Source organism: Chlorocebus sabaeus, chromosome 2 (genome assembly GCF_047675955.1).
Source record: "Chlorocebus sabaeus isolate Y175 chromosome 2, mChlSab1.0.hap1, whole genome shotgun sequence".
NCBI lineage: Eukaryota > Metazoa > Chordata > Mammalia > Primates > Cercopithecidae > Chlorocebus > Chlorocebus sabaeus.
The window spans coordinates 56,666,853-56,686,928 of NC_132905.1; the positions used below are offsets into that span (position 1 = coordinate 56,666,853).

At 45.3% G+C, this 20,076-nt stretch overlaps 2 protein-coding genes across 2 annotated transcripts in view; one reads left to right on the forward strand and one right to left on the reverse strand.

Annotated features, from left to right (window-relative positions):
* Positions 1-1,483: 1,483 nt before the first annotated feature.
* The window catches only part of LOC119622308 (uncharacterized), a 31,506-nt gene continuing 12,913 nt past the window's right edge, over positions 1,484-20,076 (reverse strand). The window contains exon 3 of the mRNA XM_037993976.2: positions 1,484-2,304. Coding sequence (XP_037849904.2) covers positions 1,484-2,304 — 821 coding nt within the window. The remainder of the gene's footprint in view (positions 2,305-20,076) is intronic.
* On the forward strand, positions 5,976-6,570 carry SCP2D1 (SCP2 sterol binding domain containing 1). Its single transcript, XM_007961225.3, has one exon. It carries the CDS (start codon positions 6,008-6,010, stop codon positions 6,476-6,478), a length of 471 nt encoding a protein of 156 aa, XP_007959416.1. The 5' UTR covers positions 5,976-6,007; the 3' UTR covers positions 6,479-6,570.

Sequence of the window (20,076 nt, forward strand, 5' to 3'; positions counted from 1 at the left end):
TTCCTGCTATATGCTGTTTGAGTCCATTTATTTTCTGATGTAATGGGGCCAGAGACATGCCATCCTAAAGCAGATTTTGGTGATCCTTGGGTATGGCAGGCATTACTGATGCACCACCCATACCCTGCCCCCAACACAGTGGTGCCTACAGCCTGGCTCCCAGCTGGCTGCACTTGCCCCAGGGCTTTCTCTGGCCATTGACACCTGCCTTGTTCCCATCTCTGCATGCTGGAATTAATGTCCTGGGAGCAGTGGCTGATGGAGTGGGTGGATAAGTCCCAGCTCCTCTGTCCCTCATGGGAGTGGGGTTAACTTGTCTTACATGAGTTTCCTAGAGTTTTCCTGCAAGATTAAACTCCAGTGGCCCAGGGTAACTTCTTGAGTACACACCCTCCATTGGCTGGTTTCCCTTCTCCATCTCACTTCTGCATTCCTCCAACTTTATCTCACAAATAAACTACTTTGAATTCATATCTCAGGTTCTCTGTCTGGGGGCAGACAAAAAAGATTCCAGGAAATGATGTAAGTTTCAGACAGGAGACTGCTGGCTGTTGAGTGTGCAGAATGGGGATCCTGACATGCTACCTCACTGTCTTCTTCCCTAAGCAGTTATTATCATCTCTTCTCATAGTTGGATTTTTAAACTTGTATGCATCTTCTCTTGCCCATGTTCTGAGTTTCTGGGAGCAGGGATCATGTATCTGCCCTTCTCTGTATCCCATGCAGGCTCCAGCTCATTATGTTGGGCAGGATTGGTACTTACCAACCCACAATTGAACCATCAATCCTGTGAGTATTTCTGGGACCCAGGCCAGACCCCAGCATTGTTAAAATGTGGCTGGACTCAGCAGGGGCCAGAGAAGTGGGTGATGGTCCTACTGGAAACCAGATGGCCCACAGAACAAAGATTTTAGCCTTCAGAGGTGTTCATAAAAATTGATTTCCCATCTTTGTCGACGCGCAGAAGGTATGATGTCTTCTCCATGTGGAGATCCTGGTTTATGCCTCTGGTCTTTGGGTCTTTGATAGAGACACTTTCAGGCCTTCCTCCAGGGACTCATGGTGACAGCCTCATGCTGCCAGGAAGCAGCCTTCCACCTGATGAGTGAAGAAGAAACCCCACATCCTGCTTGTTCATGCTTCTCCACACACTGCAGATGGCTCCATGCTCAAGGCAACTGGGGGCTGTGGGCCACATGGCGTTCAGATACTTAGTACTAAAATGTGTTATATTCAGGTGTGTGCATTAGTCCACTCTCAGCAAGTGTACACTTAAGATTTGTGCATTGCTTTGTGTGTAAATTTTATATTAAAAACTAAACAAATATTGAACTGTAGTAATTGCTTTGCATGCTCAAGTGTTTGGGGTCTACTGATACCTTTAATTTACTTTGAAACATAAAAATAACATAAAAATAAGATGGAGAGCTTCAAACAAGTGCAATATAATGCAACGATAAGATATTGGTGAATATTTGAGTGTTCACTGTAGAAATCTTTCAACTTTGCAAAATGTGCCTAAAACTTTTAAGAATAGGATGTTGGAAAAATTGTATTCAATTAAAAAACCACAGAGCGAGTGCATGCTCATTACAAACAAAAGCAGAATACATAAAGTAAAAGGTGAAAGTCCTTTCCTTCTCCCCTCACTGCATCTGACAACCAGGTGCAGGCACCTTGTCTGAGGCCCCAGGGCAAGGGTAAACTTGGTAACATAGATCTGTTCCCATTCAGGGGATGGGGCTGCGTGACACTTCTTAATCCCATTCCCCATTCTGTTAGACCCATCTGCCAGCCTGACACCTGTGAGTGAATACAACTGCCCAGGTGCTGGGTTGGCAGGTGGGAGATGGATCTGTAAACGTTCAGAAAGAAAGCCCCCAGGCACATTTTGTTGCCAATGAGGAGGCTGGCAAAAGGGGAAATGACCTTTGATTATTGAAATGTAATGACACCAAAGCTCTCTAAAATGATGGGGTTTCTCCTCGTGGCCTTCTGAGGAGCAAGGGAAGAGGCTGTGGGTACCTGTGGTGAGCATTTGTCGCTGTGTAACACCCTTTTCTTTCCTGCTACCCCAACTCCAATTCTGTCCAAGGGATGGGGAGCCCTGCCCAGGGGTGTGAATCGTGATGGGCATGTGATTCAGTCCTTGCCAATGAGACCAGTGGAGGCCTTGGTACCTTTTCTTTCTGGTAAGCGATAGGTCCAAGGAGAGGCCTTTTTTTGTCCTTTTGGCTTGGGATGCTGTCTTGTGAGGATGTGATGGAAGGAGCCATGGCAACCCAGCAGATGTGAAGTGACAAGCTGGGGACCAAAGGCAACACATTGAGGATGGTAGAATGCAACAGTGGACACAGCACAGAGATCTTGGCTGACCTCTCCAAGCCACTGAAAACCCCAATTTTCAGACCTTGGAGGGCTTGTTATAACCCTGATTGCTGGCATGATGGTTCGCTTTATGTGTCAACTTGACTGGGCCATGGGATCCCCAGACCAGGGGTAAAACATTATTTCAGAGAGTGTCCGTGGAAGCATTTCTAGAAGGAGGGGACTGCATTTGAATTGGTGAACTGAGTAAGGCAGATGGCCCTCCCCAATGTGGGAGGCATCATCCCATCTTCTGAGGGTCTTCATAGGATAAAAAGTCAGGGAAGGTGGAACTCACGCTCTCTACCAGGCCTGAGATGTGGATTTTCTCCTGCCTTTGGACATCTGGGCTCCTGGTCTTCAGGACTTACACCAACCCCCATTGTCCTCCAGTCCAGGCCTTCGGACCTGGAATGCATTACACCCCCTGGCTGTGTCCCTCGTTTGCACGTGGGACTTCTTGACCTCCAAAACCCTGTGACCCAGTTCCTATAATAACTCCTTTTATCTCTCTCTCTCTCTCTATGTCATATTGGTTCTTTTTTCTTTGGAGAATCCTGATGAATACAGCAGGGTCCCATCCCCAGAGTTTTTGATTCAGCAGATCTGGTGTGGGGCCTGAGAATGTGCATTTATAAAGAATCCCTAGGTGGAGTTGATGCCACTGGCCTGGGGAACCCACTCTGGGACCACTGAATTGAACCATCATTAATTTTTATGGTAGTGGTTGTTACTTGAAGCTAAAAGCAGCGTATTTAATAAAATGGCTTTGCAATTTTTTATTTTTAAATTTTAATTTATTTGTATTTTTTAGGGAACAGATCTCTACGCCTCTCACATTCCTTTAAAGCATTTGAAGAATTCAGAAACGAAAAGCTACAAATCTGCCAGGACCAGATTCTTGGGTCTGAATGGCAACCAAAGGGGAAAGAATCTCAACAAGACAGAGGAAGATTGTGTCCACTTAGAGGCGGCGTGTTTTCAAGATGCCAATGGTGTGGCAGTCAAGGTAGGAGAAGGAGCCTGCCACAGTGCAGATAACAAGGCAGCGGCACCTGTTGAGAATTTAAATAATAAAACTGACTAGACATAGTGTCTACTTTTATGATTTCTATTGGAGGACAATTCTAAACAATGTCATTGGGGAAGTGCTCCCTCGAGTCCTGGCATGTTTTGGATTTCTTATGTATGAGCTGTGGAACTGCGTTCCCCTCTCACACACTGTGGCAGGAGAATGAAAGCCCCATTGGGGACCTGCCTGAGTAATTTAGAGGGGACAACGCTGTCCTTGAGGAAAACGAGATATGGGCAGTGGTGGGGCTCAGTTCTCTGTTGGCTGCTTATAGTGAACTTGCTGGGGAACTCCTGCCCTCCTTGTTTTAAAATCGCTGTGCTGATGTTGTCCATACCTGGTGACCTCATGGCAAGAACATGGTTTTGGAAGACACACGGCTTTGTTTAACTGCGACTTTGATAACACCAGCTCATCCATCTTTGCAAATGTACTTTGAAGCCTTTTTCATTCTTCTGCATCATTCCCAGAAAGGACAAAATTTCCAGCAACTCTATATAATGGAGCTTTGCTTACACGTCAGAGCAAAGGATACAGGCTCCAACTTGATGAAGCTCCCTATAGCCAAATCTGAGACAATTTAGCAAGAAAATAAACAATGACAATAATAGATGATGACCCGCAGAATAAACAAATACCCACAAATTCATGCTGAGATAAATAAATGATTGAACAAATAAAGAAACGGGAGAGAAGAGGGTGTTTTCCCTTAGAGCAGAATTCCAGTTATTAAACCTCAAGGGAGTAAGAAGCATAGAAAATGACTGCTAGGCCTACATCACACTGATTGCTGCAGGGGTGGGCCATGGATGGATGTGACAGAAGTGGGCCAGAGGATGATGCAAAACAGGCCATTTGCAAGGTCTCAAGGCTCCTCCCTCTGCTAATCACAGAGGGAAAAACAGCAACTCTGCAGTACAGAAGCCTGAAGGAGCCGCTTTAACCAAGTGATCAAGGATGACATCGGCAGAAATGGGACGTAACATCATGAACCTCTGCTATGGCACAGTGGGAAGAGCACAGGTCACCTCTCTGGTATTCTTGTCCCAAAGGCATAGCCTCCACCTAACCAGGAGAAAGCATCAGGCAGTCTTCAAAGAAGGGACATTTTGGAGAATAACTGGCCAGTATTCAAGTGTCAAAGTAACGATAGACAAAGACCGAAGAGCTGTCCCAGACTGCAAGGCACTAGGGAGACCTGAAACCAGATGGATATGGCCTCATATGGTCTGTAGATTAGTTAGTAGTCATGAACCAATGTGAATTTCTCAGATTAGATCACTGTATTGTGGCTATAGAAGATGTTAGTTTTTGGGAAAGCTGGGAGCAGGTTAAACAGGTACTATTTTTGCAAACTCTTTATAAGGCTGAAATTATTTCAGAATAAAAGGTAAAGAAATAAACAGGTGGACTTTGGAGTCATTCTGCCTCTCTTCAAATCTGGCTACACTACTTGCTAACTGTATGACATTGGGCAAGTTACTTCATTTCTCTTCTCAGTTTCCTTATTTGTAAAATGGGGATAAAAAGAATACCTATCTGGGAGGCCGAGGCAGGTGAATCACTTTAGCCCAGGAGTTTGAGACCAACCTGGGCAACGTGGTGAAACCCCATTTCTACAAAAAGTACAAAAATTAGCCAAGTGTGGTGGCACACGCCTGTATTCCCAGCTACTTGGGAGACTGATGTGGGAGGATCAAATGAGCCCAGGAGGCGGAGGCTGCAGTGAGCAGAGATCGCACCACTGTCATCCAGCCTGGGTGACCGAGCGAGACCTTGTCTCAAAAAACAAAAAACAAAAAACAAAAAACAAAAAACAGTTACCTATCATAGGGGGTTGTAATGAGAGTTAAATGTGTTAATATATGTACAGTACTTAGAACTCTGCACCTTGGCCCAGCGTAAGGGCTATACTATTATGTGCAATTATCAGAGGAGACTGGCAGCATCTTCTGATCTTAGGGACATTTACTCTCTCTGTGTGTGTCTCATTGTGCTGCTGGAAAGTTTCTGATGCAGGCCCCTGGGCTGATTCCTTCTCCAATTGATTACTCTGGCCTAAAAGCATTTCCCTTTCTACCAGCAGCCAGATAAAGCCAAATTCAGTGTCAGGATCTGTAGTATTACCTTAACTTAAGTATTACCCACTTAATGGGACTTAAGTATTACCCACTTTGAGAGGAATAAGAATAACTTCTGTCTCACTTAGGGTTTCACCGAGGAGATGTCTGCATTGGAAAGACAGAGTTCATGTCACTAAAGAAGCTTCTGGGGCCAGTTTCCCTTATCCCCATTGCAGGGGGCAGGCCTTTTGGGCTTGCAGGACCAATATCCCTGATTGGCTTGGGAGGGGGGTGTGTGAGTGTGGATCTGCCTCACAATGGCCTGTCTGAACCCTTATCTGATGTCACACGTTAGCATTTGTTTAGCCAATAAGACGCTAGCACACACACCAGCTTCAGTCCCCACTTGGCCTTACCTTTGATGTCACAATCTGACCTGTGGGTATTAATCTGGTCACAGCTGCTCACAGACCAGATGGCAAGGTCCGGGGACTAGCACAGGAAGATGTGGAAGAGAAGTGGCCATCAACCCAAGATCAAAGCAGAGGATGGACCTCTGCCTGGCCAATTCGAGGTTCTGGGTTCAGTTCCAGAGCCTGCCATGCCACATCCTCTAGAGCTGTCAGAACTTGAGAGCTTCTCGGTGTTTGAGGACATTAGGCTTCACATCAGGAAAGTGGGAGCTCAATTGGTCAAGAAAGTCAATGCCATCTTTCAGCTGGACATCACCAAAGATGGGAAGATCATTCTGCAGCGGACCATTGATCTGAAGAATGGTTCTGGGGACATGTATCCGGGACCTGCCAGGCTCCCAGCAGACACTGTCTTTACAATCCCGGAGCCCGTCTTTATGGAGCTGGCTTTGGGCAAAATGAACCCACAGAAGGCTTTCCTTGCTGGCAAGTTCAAAGTGAGTGGCAAGGTTCTGCTTTGCCAGAAGCTGGAAAGGGTTTTCAAAGACTGGGCTAAATTTTAAGCATGCAAAAATACCAAGGAAGATCTTCTCTTCGATGATAATGTCGAGTGGAAATCATGCTTAATCTGAATATTAAAGTAAAAAGTATCCAATATTTTTACTCAAATTCTTCCTATTTAAGTTTAATTGATTTTCCTGCGGATGGGTAAGTTTTCAGGGAGGGTTCTGAAGCACTAAAAAGTGTTGCAGTGCATCAGTTAGAATCTTTGTCTCTTTCTTTCTTTCTTTCTTTCTTTCTTTCTTTCTTTCTTTCTTTCTTTCTTTCTTTCTTTCTTTCTTTCTTTCTTTCTTTTTTTTTTAGCTTCATTTATGCCCTTTATGCTCCATTTATGCCAGGGTGAGAGCCACATGTAGAGAAATGGGTGATTATGATCATTGGAATTACATACTCCAATGATGGTGTTCTTGAGACATTTTCCCCTTTTTAAAAAAAAGTTTAATGTTTTGGGGAAAGAAGTGATAACCATCATTGCGCAGGTGTGCATTCCGCATGGTAACTTGATTCCATGAGGAAACTTTACTATGAGATTGCGGGGAGCTAAGCAAATTGGGCACCACAGGTCTGTGGGTGGAACCCAGGCAATAGAGGGGATGGTGCTCTTGGTGTATTATAACTTCTGATGGTTTCAATTCCAGGAAACTTTAAGGGCTTGGGAGGTGTTCTAGGCCAGTGGTTCTTAACTGGAGCATGCATCAGAATCACCTGGCAGGTTGGTTAAAGTCTGGATTGAAGGGCTCCATCTCAGAGCTTCTACTCAGGATATCTGGGCTGGAGAGAATGCACATTTCTAACAAGCTCCCAGGTGACGCTGATGGCACCACCCTTAGAGAATTCCAGTCTGCTTCACTTCATGCCAAAGCTCTCAGTATTGACTCTAACTATTCTATTCTAGGCCAATGAGATGGTGCCATTAGTTAAAGGATCTCCCAGAGCCAGATTCCACAGCCCTGTGTGAGCCATCTCTAAAGTATCCATGCTGTCAGGAGCTTGTGTGTTGAACATTTTACAAAATCAGAGGGCAGCCTGGGAGATTTCCCTTCCGGAAGCTCCCTTCACATGTTGTCTAGGAGAACAGAATGAAGTCCGATGCAGCTGATGCAACTCCTGGTGGGTGAGCGTGTGTGTGTTCTTGGCTCACATGCGGTTTGTGTGTACTTTTAACTTGTGGGCTAAATATACACAGCGCGGACACTCCGAAACCTAGAGGAATGTTTCATCACAACTGCCATGCTCAAACACCTACACAGTGTGGACACTCTGAAACCTGGGTGGAAGTTTTATCACAACTCCCGTGCTCAAATACATGCCTACCAAATGATCCCGCCATTCTGTTCTTGGGTATCTTGTCAAGAGATAAGAAAGCATATGTAAAAGTATAAAATAAACACTGGCATGCGTGTGACTGTTCATGGCAGCTGTGTTGGGAGTAGTCCTAAACTGGAAACAAGCCACATGCTCATCAACAGGTGAATGGGTGGACAAATTGTGCGGTGTCACACCATGGAATATTACTTAACCACGAAAAGGAAGAAATGATTGGCGTACACACAAACAGCAATGTCGATAAATGACAAAATAATTATGCTGAGTGAAAGAAGCCAGAGAAGACTGAGCACATACCATACGATTCGATTTATATTAAATACTAGAAAATGTAGACTGTAGTGACAGAAAAAAAAAAAAAAAAAAGATTAGTGGTTGCCAAGAGACAAGAGCATGGGAAAATGGGGGAGGATTATGACAGATGTCATGAGGAAACTTGGGGGTAGTGGGTATATTCATTATCTTAATTGTGGTGATGTTTTCCCAGGTCAAAGCATCACCTTGTGCACTGCATATAAACACATGCAGTTTATTATGTGTCACACAAGCTAATCGCATTGTTTTTAAGAACCTGCCACCCCACCTTAGAAATAAGGCTTTTGTGTGGCTGTGTTCCTGAAAAGAAAGGATCCTCAACTCTCCCCTTCTCTCAGCGAGATGAGCCCTCTCACCTTGTCCTGTTCTAATGTTCAGCTCCTGACTGATTTGGATGGTTCTGCAGAGGCCTTCCTCCATTTCATATTAGACAAAGGCAGAGTGAGAACTTGTTGCTTACTGAATATCATCCTCTCTGTGGGAAAGGAAGAGACCATTTGTCGTGAGAGTGCTTTACTCCAGGGTTAGACATTGCTAAGGGGATGGGCATGGACTTAGTGCACATCCTGGCTTCTTCTCTCACATGCGTCATTAAAGGGGTGATCTGCATCTTGTTCCTGTCAGTGCCCCCAGCCTGTGAATGTCTCAGAGGCTTCCAGTGGATTCTGAGCTCTGTTGTGAGCACTCAACTCCACTGGCCCAGACCACTCCCATTCAACCATGTTTGAGTGTCAGATATGGGGCTGGCAGGTGTTTGGGGTGCCATTGTGCCACATTCCTCTTCTCTTCTTCTTTTGTTTTTTGTGACAAAGTCTCGCTCTTGTGCCCCAGGCTGGAGTGCAATGGCGTAACCTCTGCTCACTGCAACCTCCATCTCCCAAGTTTAAGCAATTCTCCTGCCTCAGCCTCCCTAGTAACTGGGATTACAGGCGCCAGCCATCAAACCCAGCTAATTTTTGTGTTTTTAGTAGAGACGCGGTTTCACCATGTTGGCCAAGCTGGTCTTGAACTCCTGACCTCAGGTGATCCGCCCGTCTCAGCTTCCCAAAGTGCTGGGATTACAGGCTTGAGCCGTCGTGCCCGGCCGTGCCACATTCCTTTTTAAGAGAAATGGCTCACCTAAGCCCCTACTACCTGGGAGTCTTGCTCATACCATGTGTTAATCGTAGCCTCTGCTGTTTGGTCCTGAGATGGAGGTTGCTTAGAGGCAGGAGAGTGGGCAGAGGGGTCATGCAGGCTCATGCCTGGGCTGGCATCTGACCTATGACCTATTCTGATGGACAAAAAAAGTGACCTGAACTAACTCAATTCCTTTCTCAAGAATTTGGAACTGGGAAAGTGAGAGCCTGAGCTACAAGCAAGCAGTGAGAATGGAATCAGAGAGGCTGGGATGTAGGGGGTGAGGAAGGGCTGTGGGGAAGAGCAGCCATGGGACAGGGGCTGGAGAGATGGAGGTGCAGGAGCCTGGAGTAGGGAGAGAAAGGTGGTCAACAAGTGAGGAGTGGGAAGCCCAGGCCTCAGAAACATGACCGCAAACCCCTTTCAATCTCAAGAAAACGCTCAACGCTGGATGCCACGGGAAGCTGCTGGAAGGACTCAGATTCTGGAATCAGAAGCGGAATTTTGAACCCAGCATCACCATTTTACACCTGTCTGACCACAGGTGGGTACTGAACCACCTCTTGCCCAAGCTTCTTCATCTGTAAATGGGACCAGGAGCCCTCTTGACAGTGGATTGCTGGGGAGCCCTCACTCGGACGGCCCGACAGAGCCCCTGGCTGGAAGTCGGCTTCCCATGCATGTGAGTCCCTTCTCCACTGGCTGAGAGGAAGGGGCAGGCACTCAGGCTGGCTCCCCACTGCCTCTAGGGACTTTCCTGCTTTTTCTCCTCTACTCGACTGGTGCCCTGGAAGGTCACATGTGTCTCAAAATACACATCTGCGTTTTGTTTGGTCTATACAAGGTGGACCAACACAGTGTTAGTAAAGTTTGAATTAGGACAATGTATACAAAAAATTGGATTTCTGTATTTTCTTTAAAAATTGGGTCATTTGGATACACTGAACCTGTATTCCTGCCGGGCAACAGCTGCGGGTGTGGAGCGAGTGGGCTCTCCAGATAGACCCAGGCCCCACTCCTCCCAGCTTGGCCTCCCTGGCTCTGAGGCTGAGAGTTGGTGGCTGCAGTTTCCTTGGGCTGGGCCAGTCTTGCAGGGACCCTGTGGGTATTTGGGCTCATGACCATGGCTTCCTACCATACATGGTCTTACTCTTCGCCTGTCAGTGTTCTATGGCTGTGTAACATTACCACACATTAAGTGGCTTGAAACAATACCCATTCATTAACTCGCAGCTTCTGGAAGCCAGAATTCCAGGTAGTCTGGGCTGTAGTCTCAGCTCCCATGGCTGACCTCAAAGTGTTGGCCACTCTGGGCTCTTCTCTGGGGGCTTAAGGGGAGAATCTTCTCCACGCTCATTCAGGTTGTAGCAGAATTCACCTTCTTGTGGTGATAGGACTGTTTGCTATCAGCCGAGAATGCTCTCAGCAACTTGAGGCTGGTCACATGGCTCCTCCATCCGCAAAGCCAGCAACGGTGTATTGAGCCTTTCTCAGGCTTTGAATCTCTTTGAATCCTTCTGTCTTCATCTTCTGCCTCTTCTTGAAAGGCCTCATGTGATTATACTGGGCCACTCAGATAATTTAATCTCTATTTTAACATGAATGAATTAGTAACCTTAATTATGTCTGCAAAATTCCTTCTGCCATGTAAGGTAATGCTGTGGAGTGAATGTGTCACCCCAGACTCATATGTCAAAGCCTTGAACCCCAATGTGATGGTATTTGGAGGTGGCGCCTTTGGGAAGTAATTTGGGTTAGATGAAGTCACAAAAGTGATTCCCCCATGACAAGATTAGCATCTGTATTAGTCTGTTGACACATTGCTATATGAAACACCTGAGACTGGGTAATTTATAAAGAAAGAGCTTTAATTGGCTCATGGTTCTGCAGGCTGTCTAGGAAGCATGATGCTGGCATCTGCTTCGCTTCTGAGGAGGTCTCAGGAAACTTACAATCACGGCAGAAGGTAAAGGGGGAGTAGCGCTTCACATGGCCAAAGAAGGAGCAAGACTTGGGCAGGGGAGGTTTTACACACTTTAACACAACTAGATCTTGTGAGATCCCCATCAAAAGAACAGCACCAAGGGGATGGCGCTAAGCCATTCATGAAGGAGCCACTCCCATGACCCAATCACCTCCCACCTGGCCCCACCTCCAACACTGGGGATTCCAGTTTGACATGAGATTTGGTGAGGACACAGAACCAAACCATATCAGTGTTTTTATAAGAGGAAGAGACAACAGCGCTCGTTCTCTCTCTCTCCTCTCTCTCTCCATCCCCTCCCCGCTTTCTTACTCTCTCTGCCATATGAGGATGTAGCAAGTAGGTGGCCATCTGTACGCTAGGAGGAGGGCCTTCACCAGACCGGCACCCTGATCTTGGACTTGCCAGCTTCCTATGATGAGAAATAAAAGTCTGTTGTTTAAGCCGCCTGTCTATGATACTTTGTGATAGAGCCCACACTAAGACAAATAATGTATTCATGGGTGTGACATCTCATCCTAGCCACAGTCCTGAAGACTGAGGTGTAGGATTTTCTTGGAGGCCACAATCCTACCAACTCCCCCGCCTCCACCATCTACATTCCATGCGTGTCCTCAAGGTCGTCCTCCAGGAAACTGCCTTGATTGAGCTGTTGTCTTTCTCTCCCAGAATTTGTGTTCTGCCTTTGTATGGGTGTGATTCTATTTGGGCCACACAAATGCCCTGGCTTGTCTAAGACATTCCCAGTTTGCCCTGCAGTCTTCATGCTCAGTTAGTGGAATCTCCTTCTTCAGAAGAGGCACAGTTTGGATGACAGGTGACATGGCTCCCTCTGACCTCTCAGGACCTGTGAGTCTTGAGGGCAGAGATCAGTCAGGACCCTTGCCTGTTGCCTGCTTTCACTTTGCTTCGTTCTCTCAATCCCTGGCACCTACACTAGATTCTCAAAGTGTTTGTTGAATGAATAGACAAAAGCCTGAAATTAGAAAAAATGCATGTGGAAAAAAAAATCAAAATAATAGAAAAGGGTATACAGAGAAAAATCAGTTCTTTATACTTCTCCTGACTGCTTTCCCCAATTTTCTTCCCCAAAGACACATACAGCTACCAGCTTCTTGTGTTTTCTTGCAGATATGTGCACACAAGCATCACTGTACATGTTGTACATGCCCTACCTCCCTTTGTGGTTTTTTATCTTTTCACAGGGATGGAAGTCAACCCCAGATGTGATTCTCCACCTTGTGTTTTGAACATAGATCTCTCCTTCAAGTAATGCCCTCCTGAAGAGTAAGAGGTTGACTTGACTTGCCCAACTGAAACTTTTCTCACATTTGGCCATGCTCTGTAGGAAAAATCTCACAAGGGGCAACTTTACAATTGAAGGATGCAACATGAACCCCTCTTCCTTGGAGGCAGGATTTATTCTTCCTCATTGTGTGAGCAAGCAGTCCTGCCAGTCTTCAGTATTCCAGGAGCCAGGAGCTAAGCTGGGATACTGACGGGACAGGAGAAGGTGGGGGTCGGAGTGCCTGAGCCCATCGCTTCTTCTGACTCTCCTGTCCTTGCGGGCTTCTATCTGCCCATGGCCTGGCAGAGAGTGCTATGATGTGAGGGGCCCCAGACCGTGACAGGCATGAGATTCTTTCCCTCTGGGACACTAAGAGTTGCCTGATCTGGGACAGAGTCCTAGCTCTAAATTGGGACTCAACAGAGAGAACTACAAAATTAGTTCTTTCTGCCACCATCAGAAATTGGGATAGGAGAGTGGAAGGCTCACAGTGGGGTCCTAGGTCTCCTAACAAGAATCTTGAGTTTATCTACAACCAGGAATATTCCATTCATTGCTTGAAGGAGATAGAAAACCTACTCTGATGAAGGATTTGTATTATTTTTCTGTTAGAGGTTAAGGAAACTCTTTTCTGGGAAACTGTCACCCTCCGACCCGTCGCTGGTTTTATGTAGGTGTTAATAAAACCCATAAAACCGACACTTACCTGTCTTTCTGTTTCTCTGCCAAAGGGTAGGAGGAGGGAAATCAGGCCCAGGTGATGACCATGGACACCTGGTGCTAAAGTGAAGGGCTCCTTCCAGGGACAGCTCGGAGGTGAGAGTATGTCAGCTTATATGCTGGACATCCTTGGAAAGTAGCCCTTCATTCTCTGTTTGCAACCTGCTTCACACCTTCCAAGGGACCTGCATCGCTCAGTCAGTGGGTAGTACATGGGAAGCTCTCACTGAGCACAAGACCTGGGCACTGTAAGAACCTAATGCCATCTAGAATTGAAATGTTATCATTTCATTGGTTGAACAGTTCATTCATTTAGCTGTTGATTGTGCATCTTCTATGTGCCAGGCTCTGTGCTAAGCATTGGGATGCAATGGTGAATGGAGCCCTTTCCCTCCACCCAAGGAGATGACCACTGGAAGATAATCCTGACAGCAGGAATCTAAGGTTCAGAGATTAAAGGCACGTCTAGACAAGGCTACTAGAAGGGGTTACTGGCAGAGGTTGGGCTAAAAGAGTTCTCCCAGAGATCCCACCTCTTTTGTCTCTGAACAGGGTTTGATGCACACTGTGCCCTAGGAAGGATGGAGCAAATGGCTCATGGCCCCTGTGGGAGTCTCAGTGAGGTGAGCCTGGCTGCATGGAGATCAGACTGAGATTCTGGATCCTAGGGCAACTCTTAGGGACCTCACGATTTTGCAGGTGATTTTTTCCATTCTCCAAACAAGAAACAGGGAAGTAGGACTGTCTCAGCTCCCATGGGTGGATCTGTTCATGTGTGTTTTGGCACAAGATCCAGGACAGCACCACCAAAGACGGCAAGGTTTTTATTCAGGTTTTAAGTTAGGGAAGATCTTGGATTTTTAGTTGTGAATTGCTAGTTTCATCTGTTCACTGACTGACTGAGCAATTAATCTATTTGTCTAAAAAATATTTTTTGAGCACTCATGATATTTTAGGAGTGAATTACTTTTGGCAGGGCTGATAGTAAGCTGGGATATATGAGGCCAGGATTGGTTCTGATTGGTCAAACACCATTCTGGTTTTTCAGTGACCCATTCTGATGGATTTTTTTCCTTTGCCATATGGTTATGAAACATTTTGGAAATCACTCCTGGTTTGAGGAGCTGGTGGCAAGCAAGCTGAGGTTTCTCTTCTCCTGCAGCTTGTCTTTCCAGATGAGGGTTGTGGGGGGGTTGTGGGGAAACAAGCAATAGACAGCAAACAAATAATCAGAGAAGACACTTGAGAAAGGAAAAGAATGTGGCTAAAGGGACCTGGGTGGCCAGGGAAGGCCTCTCTGAGAAGGGGCTTCCTGAACCTCACGCTCCAGTGGCAGGCCCTGGGGCAAATATGCAACTGCCAGCTGTGGATTTGTGAGGTGATTCCGGGAAATACCCCTTGGGGAGTGGGGCAGTGGGACAGGGAGGGAAAGGAAGGTGATACAGGGCATATTATTGAGCACGTCATTGTTGAGGGGCTTAACCCCACAGAGCAGTTCAGGGAGACAGGGCAGAACATCACTCAGTGTTATCCAGCCCAAGGAAAGAGGGAGTTGCAGAATTTTTAAACTAAATCCCATCAGTGTTTGGTTGAGTGCTTGTGATGGTAAATACTGAGTGTCAACTTGACTGGATTGAGGGATGCAAAGTATTAATCCTGTAAATTCCTGGACACATACACTCTCCCAAGACTAAACCAGGAAGAAATTGAATCCCTGAATAGACTAATAATAGGCTCTGAAATTGAGGCAATAATTAATAGCCTACCCCAAAAAAAGTCCAGGACCAGACAGATTCACAGCTGAATTCTACCAGAGGTACAAGGAGGATCTGGTACCATTCCTTCTGAACTATTCCAATCAATAGAAAAAGAGGTCATTTTACGAGGCCAACATCATCCTGATACCAAAACCTGGCAGAGACACAACAACAAAAAAGAGAATTTTAGATCAATATTCCTGATGAACATCGATGCAAAAATCCTCAATAAAATACTGGCAAACTGAATCCAGCAGCACATCAAAAAGCTTATCCACCATGATCAAGTGGGCTTCATCCCTGGGATGCAAGGCTGGTTCAACATACGCAAATCAATAAACATAATCCAGCATATAAACAGAACCAAAGACAAAATCCACATGATTATCTCAATAGATGCAGAAAAGGCCTTTGACAAAATTCAACAGCCCTTCATGCTAAAAACTCTCAATAAATTTGGTATTGATGGAACATATCTCAAAATAATAAGAGCTATTTATGACAAACCCACAGCCAATATCATACTGAATGGGCAAAAACTGGAAGCATTCCCTTTGAAAACTTATGCAGCCAACAGACACATGAAAAAGCACAAGACAGGGATGCCCTCTCTCACCACTCCTATTTAACATAGTGTTGGAAGTTCTGGCCAGGGCAATCAGGCAGAAGAAAGAAATAAAGGGTATTCAGTTAGGAAAAGAGGAAGTCAAATTGTCCCTGTTTGCAGATGACATGATTGTATATTAAAACTCCATCATCTCAGCCCAAAATCTCCTGAAGCTGATAAGCAGCTTCAGCAAAGTCTCAGGATATAAAATTAATGTGCAAAAATCACAAGCATTCTTATACACCAATAACAGACAGAGAGACAAACAATGAGTGAACTCCCATTCACAATTGCTTCAAAGAGAATAAAATACCTAGGAATCCAATTTACAAGGGATGTGAAGGACCTCTTCAAGGAGAACTACAAACCACTGCTTAGTGAAATAAAAGAGGACACAAACAAATGGAAGAACATTCCATGCTCATGGATAGGAAGAATCAATAACGTGAAAATGGCCATACTGCCCAAGGTAATTTATAGATTCAACACTATCCCCATTAAACTACCAATGACTTTCTTCACAGAATTGGAAAAAAGTACTTTAAAGTTCATATGGAACCAAAAAAGAACCTGCATTGCCAAGACAATCCTAAGCAAAAAGAACAAAGCTGGAGGCATCACATTACCTGACTTCAAACTATACTACAAGGCTACAGTAGCCAAAACAGCATGATACTGGTACCAAAACAGAGATATAGACCAATGGAACAGAACAGAGCCCTCAGAAATAATATCACAGATCTACAACCATCTGATCTTTGACAAACCTGATAAAAACAAGAAATGGGGAAAGGATTCCCTATTTAATAAATGGTGCTGGGGAAACTGGCTAGCCACAGGTAGAAAGCTGAAACTGGATCCCTTCCTTATACCTTATACAAAAATTAATTCAAGGTGGATTAGAGACTCAAATATTAGATCTAAAACCATAAAAACCATACAAGGAAACCTAAGCAATACCACTCAGGACATAGGCATGGGCAAGGACTTCATGTCTACAACACCAAAAGCAATGGCAACAAAAGCCAAAATTGACAAATGGGATCTAATTAAACTAAAGAGCTTCTGCACAGCAAAAGAAACTACCATCAGAGTGAACAGGCAACCTACAGAATGGGAGAAAATTTTTGCAATCTACTCATCTGACAAAGGGCTAATATTCAGAACCTACAAAGAACTCAAACAAATTTACAAGAAAAAAACAACCCCATCCAAAAGTGGTCGAAGGATATGAACAGACACTTCTCAAAAGAAGACATTTATGCAGCCAACAGACACGTGAAAAAATGCTCAGCATCACTGGCCATCAGAGTAATGCAAATCAAAACCACAATGAGATACCATCTCACACCAGTTAGAATGGCGATCATTAAAAAGTCAGGAAACAACAGGTGCTGGAGAGGATGTGGGGAAATAGGAACACTTTTACACTGTTGGTGAGACTGTAAACTAGTTCAACCATCATGGAAGACAGTGTGGCCATTCCTTGAGGACCTAGAACTAGAAATACCATTTGACCCAGCCATCCCATTACTGGGTATATACCCAAAGGATTATAATTCATGCTGCTATAAAGACACCTGCACATGTATGTTTATTGTGACACTATTCACAATAGCAAAGACTTGGAACCAACCCAAATGTCCATCAATGACAGAATGGATTAAGAAAATGTGGCACATATACACCATGGAATACTATGCAACCATAAAAAAGGATGAGTTCATGTCCTTTGTGGGGGCATGGATGCAGCTGGAAACCATCATTCTCAGCAAACTACCGCAAGAACAGAAAACCAAACACCGAATATTCTCACTCATAGTTGGGAACTGAACAATGAGAACACTTGGACACAGGAAGGGGAACATCACACACCGGGGCCTGTTGTGTGGTGGGAGGAGAGGGGAGGGATAGCATGAGGAGATATACCTAATGTAAACGACAAGTTAATGGGTGCAGCACACCAACATGGCACATGTATACATATGTAACAAACCTGCATGTTGTGCACATGTACCCTATAACTTAAAGTATATATACAAAAAAATTAGTCCTGGGTGTGTCTGTGAGGGTGTTGCTAAAAGAGATTAACATTTGAGTCAGTGGGCTGGGGAAGGCAGATCCACTCTTAATCTGGTGAGCAAAATCTAATCAGCTTCCAACAAATATAAAGGAGACAGAAAAACGTGAAAAGGCAAGATGGGCCTAGCCTCCCAGCCTACATCTTTCTCGCGTGTTGGATGCTTCCTGCCCTCAAACATCTTACTCCAAGTTCTTCAGTTTTGGAACTCGGACTGGGTCTCCTTGCTTTGCAGCTTGCAGACAGCCTATTGTGGGACCTTGTAATCATGTAAGTTAATACTTAGTAAACTCCTAAATATATATATATATAGTTTTGTCCCTCTAAGAGAACTCTCACTAATACAGGGCTGCTCCTGGGACATGGGTTTTTGATTCCCTGGCTTCTTTGGTCTGCCTCTCATGAAGGCAGAGTGGGGTCTGGGCATTTGAGAGAAAGTGCTCCAGCAGTTGGAAGTCAGGTGCAGCAGACTCTGTTGATGAGGTCCAGAGAAGGATCAGAGCAAGTGCTGAGTACTGGCGACCTCCAGCAGTGCTTGCATTTGAAGGGGCACCAGGACACGGCAGTTAGAACTCGAACTCTGGAAGTAGACTGCTTGGGGCTGGATGTTGCCCCATTGGGCAAGTTGCTTTTATTTACTTTATTGTTTTATTTATTTTTATTTTATTTTGAGATGGAGTCTTGCTCTGTCACCCAGGCTGGAGTGCAGTGGCACGATCTCGACTCATTGCCACCTCCACCTCCCGGGTTCAAGCGATTCTCCTGCCTCAGCCTTCTAAAGAACTACAGGTGTGCACCACCACACCCAGCTAATTTTTGTATTTTTAGTAGAGACTGGGTTTTGCCATGTTGGCCAGGGTGGTCCCGAACTCCTGACCTCAGGTGAGCCACCCACCTCGCCTCCCAAAGTGCTGGGATTACAGGTGTGAGACACCACACCCGGCCTATTTACTTATTTTTAAATGTATTTTTTAAATTGAAGAATAACATACATAGGAAGAAGTCTACACATTCTAAGTGTGCAGCTCACAAACTTCCCCAGATGGAACAGACTCGTGTAACCAACACAACATCTGGTTCATGAAATAGGGTGTGACTGGCGCCCCAGGAATCCTCACTCACACGCCGTTCTAGTTACTATTGCCTCCAGGATAACCACTATTTTGACTCTAACGCCATAGACTTTAGTTTTGCCTACTTTTGTGCTTTAAATAAATGGGACTGTGCAGGGCACACTCCGCTGTGTCTGGTGCCTTCCACTCAGAATTCAGTGTCTGAGATTCATCCACACTGTTGTGCACAGTTACTGTTCGTTTGTTTTATTGCTGAGCAGTGTTCCATTGTATTTGATTGTTTCCAGTTTAGGGTGATTTTAAACAGTGTTGCTGTGAGCCCTCTTGTATACCTGTGGGAACAGAAGTCTCATTTTGTCACTTAATATTAGTTAGTATCTTATCCAAGTTTGCAGTGGCAGCTACAGTGTGGTGTCTTGCACACAGCTGGTGCTGTATAAATGTTTGTGGCATGAATCAAGAGGCAGGGCAAGTCCAGAGGTAGATAAACAACCCTTACTGGGATTTGGCGTCTAGTTCACTGGTTCACCTACTCCATGATCCTGGACTTTGGGCCCCACTTGCTGGGTTTCAGAGGGAAACTGACAGCCACAGGGCAGAGGAGACAAAAACGAAGTCTCCCAGGTGTGCCGTTAACAAGCACAGCGCTTAACCATGTTGGGAACTATCCCCAAATGACAGCTGAGAATCCTCACTGACTTTTCTTTGAAGGAAAAAAAAAAAAAAATTCTTCCAGACCTGTAACTAGGCTAATCACAAGAAACATCTGTGACCTCCTAAAAATATCTGCTTGATACCATTTTGTAGAGCATAATATTTATATAGCCCAGCAGTGTAATTAAATTGTTGTTTAGTTAACTCTTGGAAACAGCTGAAGGCTCCCAAAGCCCAGGATGAGATCTGGAACGGGCTGGAAAGGGGCCCTGGGAGGTGTTCCCACAGGCTCTTGGTGGGGTATCCTGGAGCGGCCACAGAGATGGGGGGGCATGAGAAACTGAGGAACATGCTGTGTTGAGGGACTGTGTGGCTTCCTCAGGGGCAGTTGGATTATAGTTGTTTCTATGTTTCTGTCCAGCAGCCTCTGAAATGTCATTTCCTGCTGAGGAAAGGTTTTCCCTTAAAGGACTAATCAGAAAGTGCCCTGTCTCAGAGCGCCTTTGCTGTTGTTTTGTAGCCTGAGGAGATGAAGTGGGACAATGGTGGGTTTTTCTGGAGGGTGTCATGCTTGTTCCTGGAGAACTGCTTGTATTGGTGGGGATCTCAGCTGGCAGGGAGTAGAGCCCTTGCTTTCTCTTTCTCCTCATCAATAAAGAAAAGAGCAAAGCTGAAGC

What these genes read in the sequence shown, in the direction of transcription:
- SCP2D1 (XM_007961225.3), top strand. Translation starts at nt 6,008, where the DNA reads ATGTGGAAGAGAAGTGGCCATCAACCCAAGATCAAAGCAGAGGATGGA.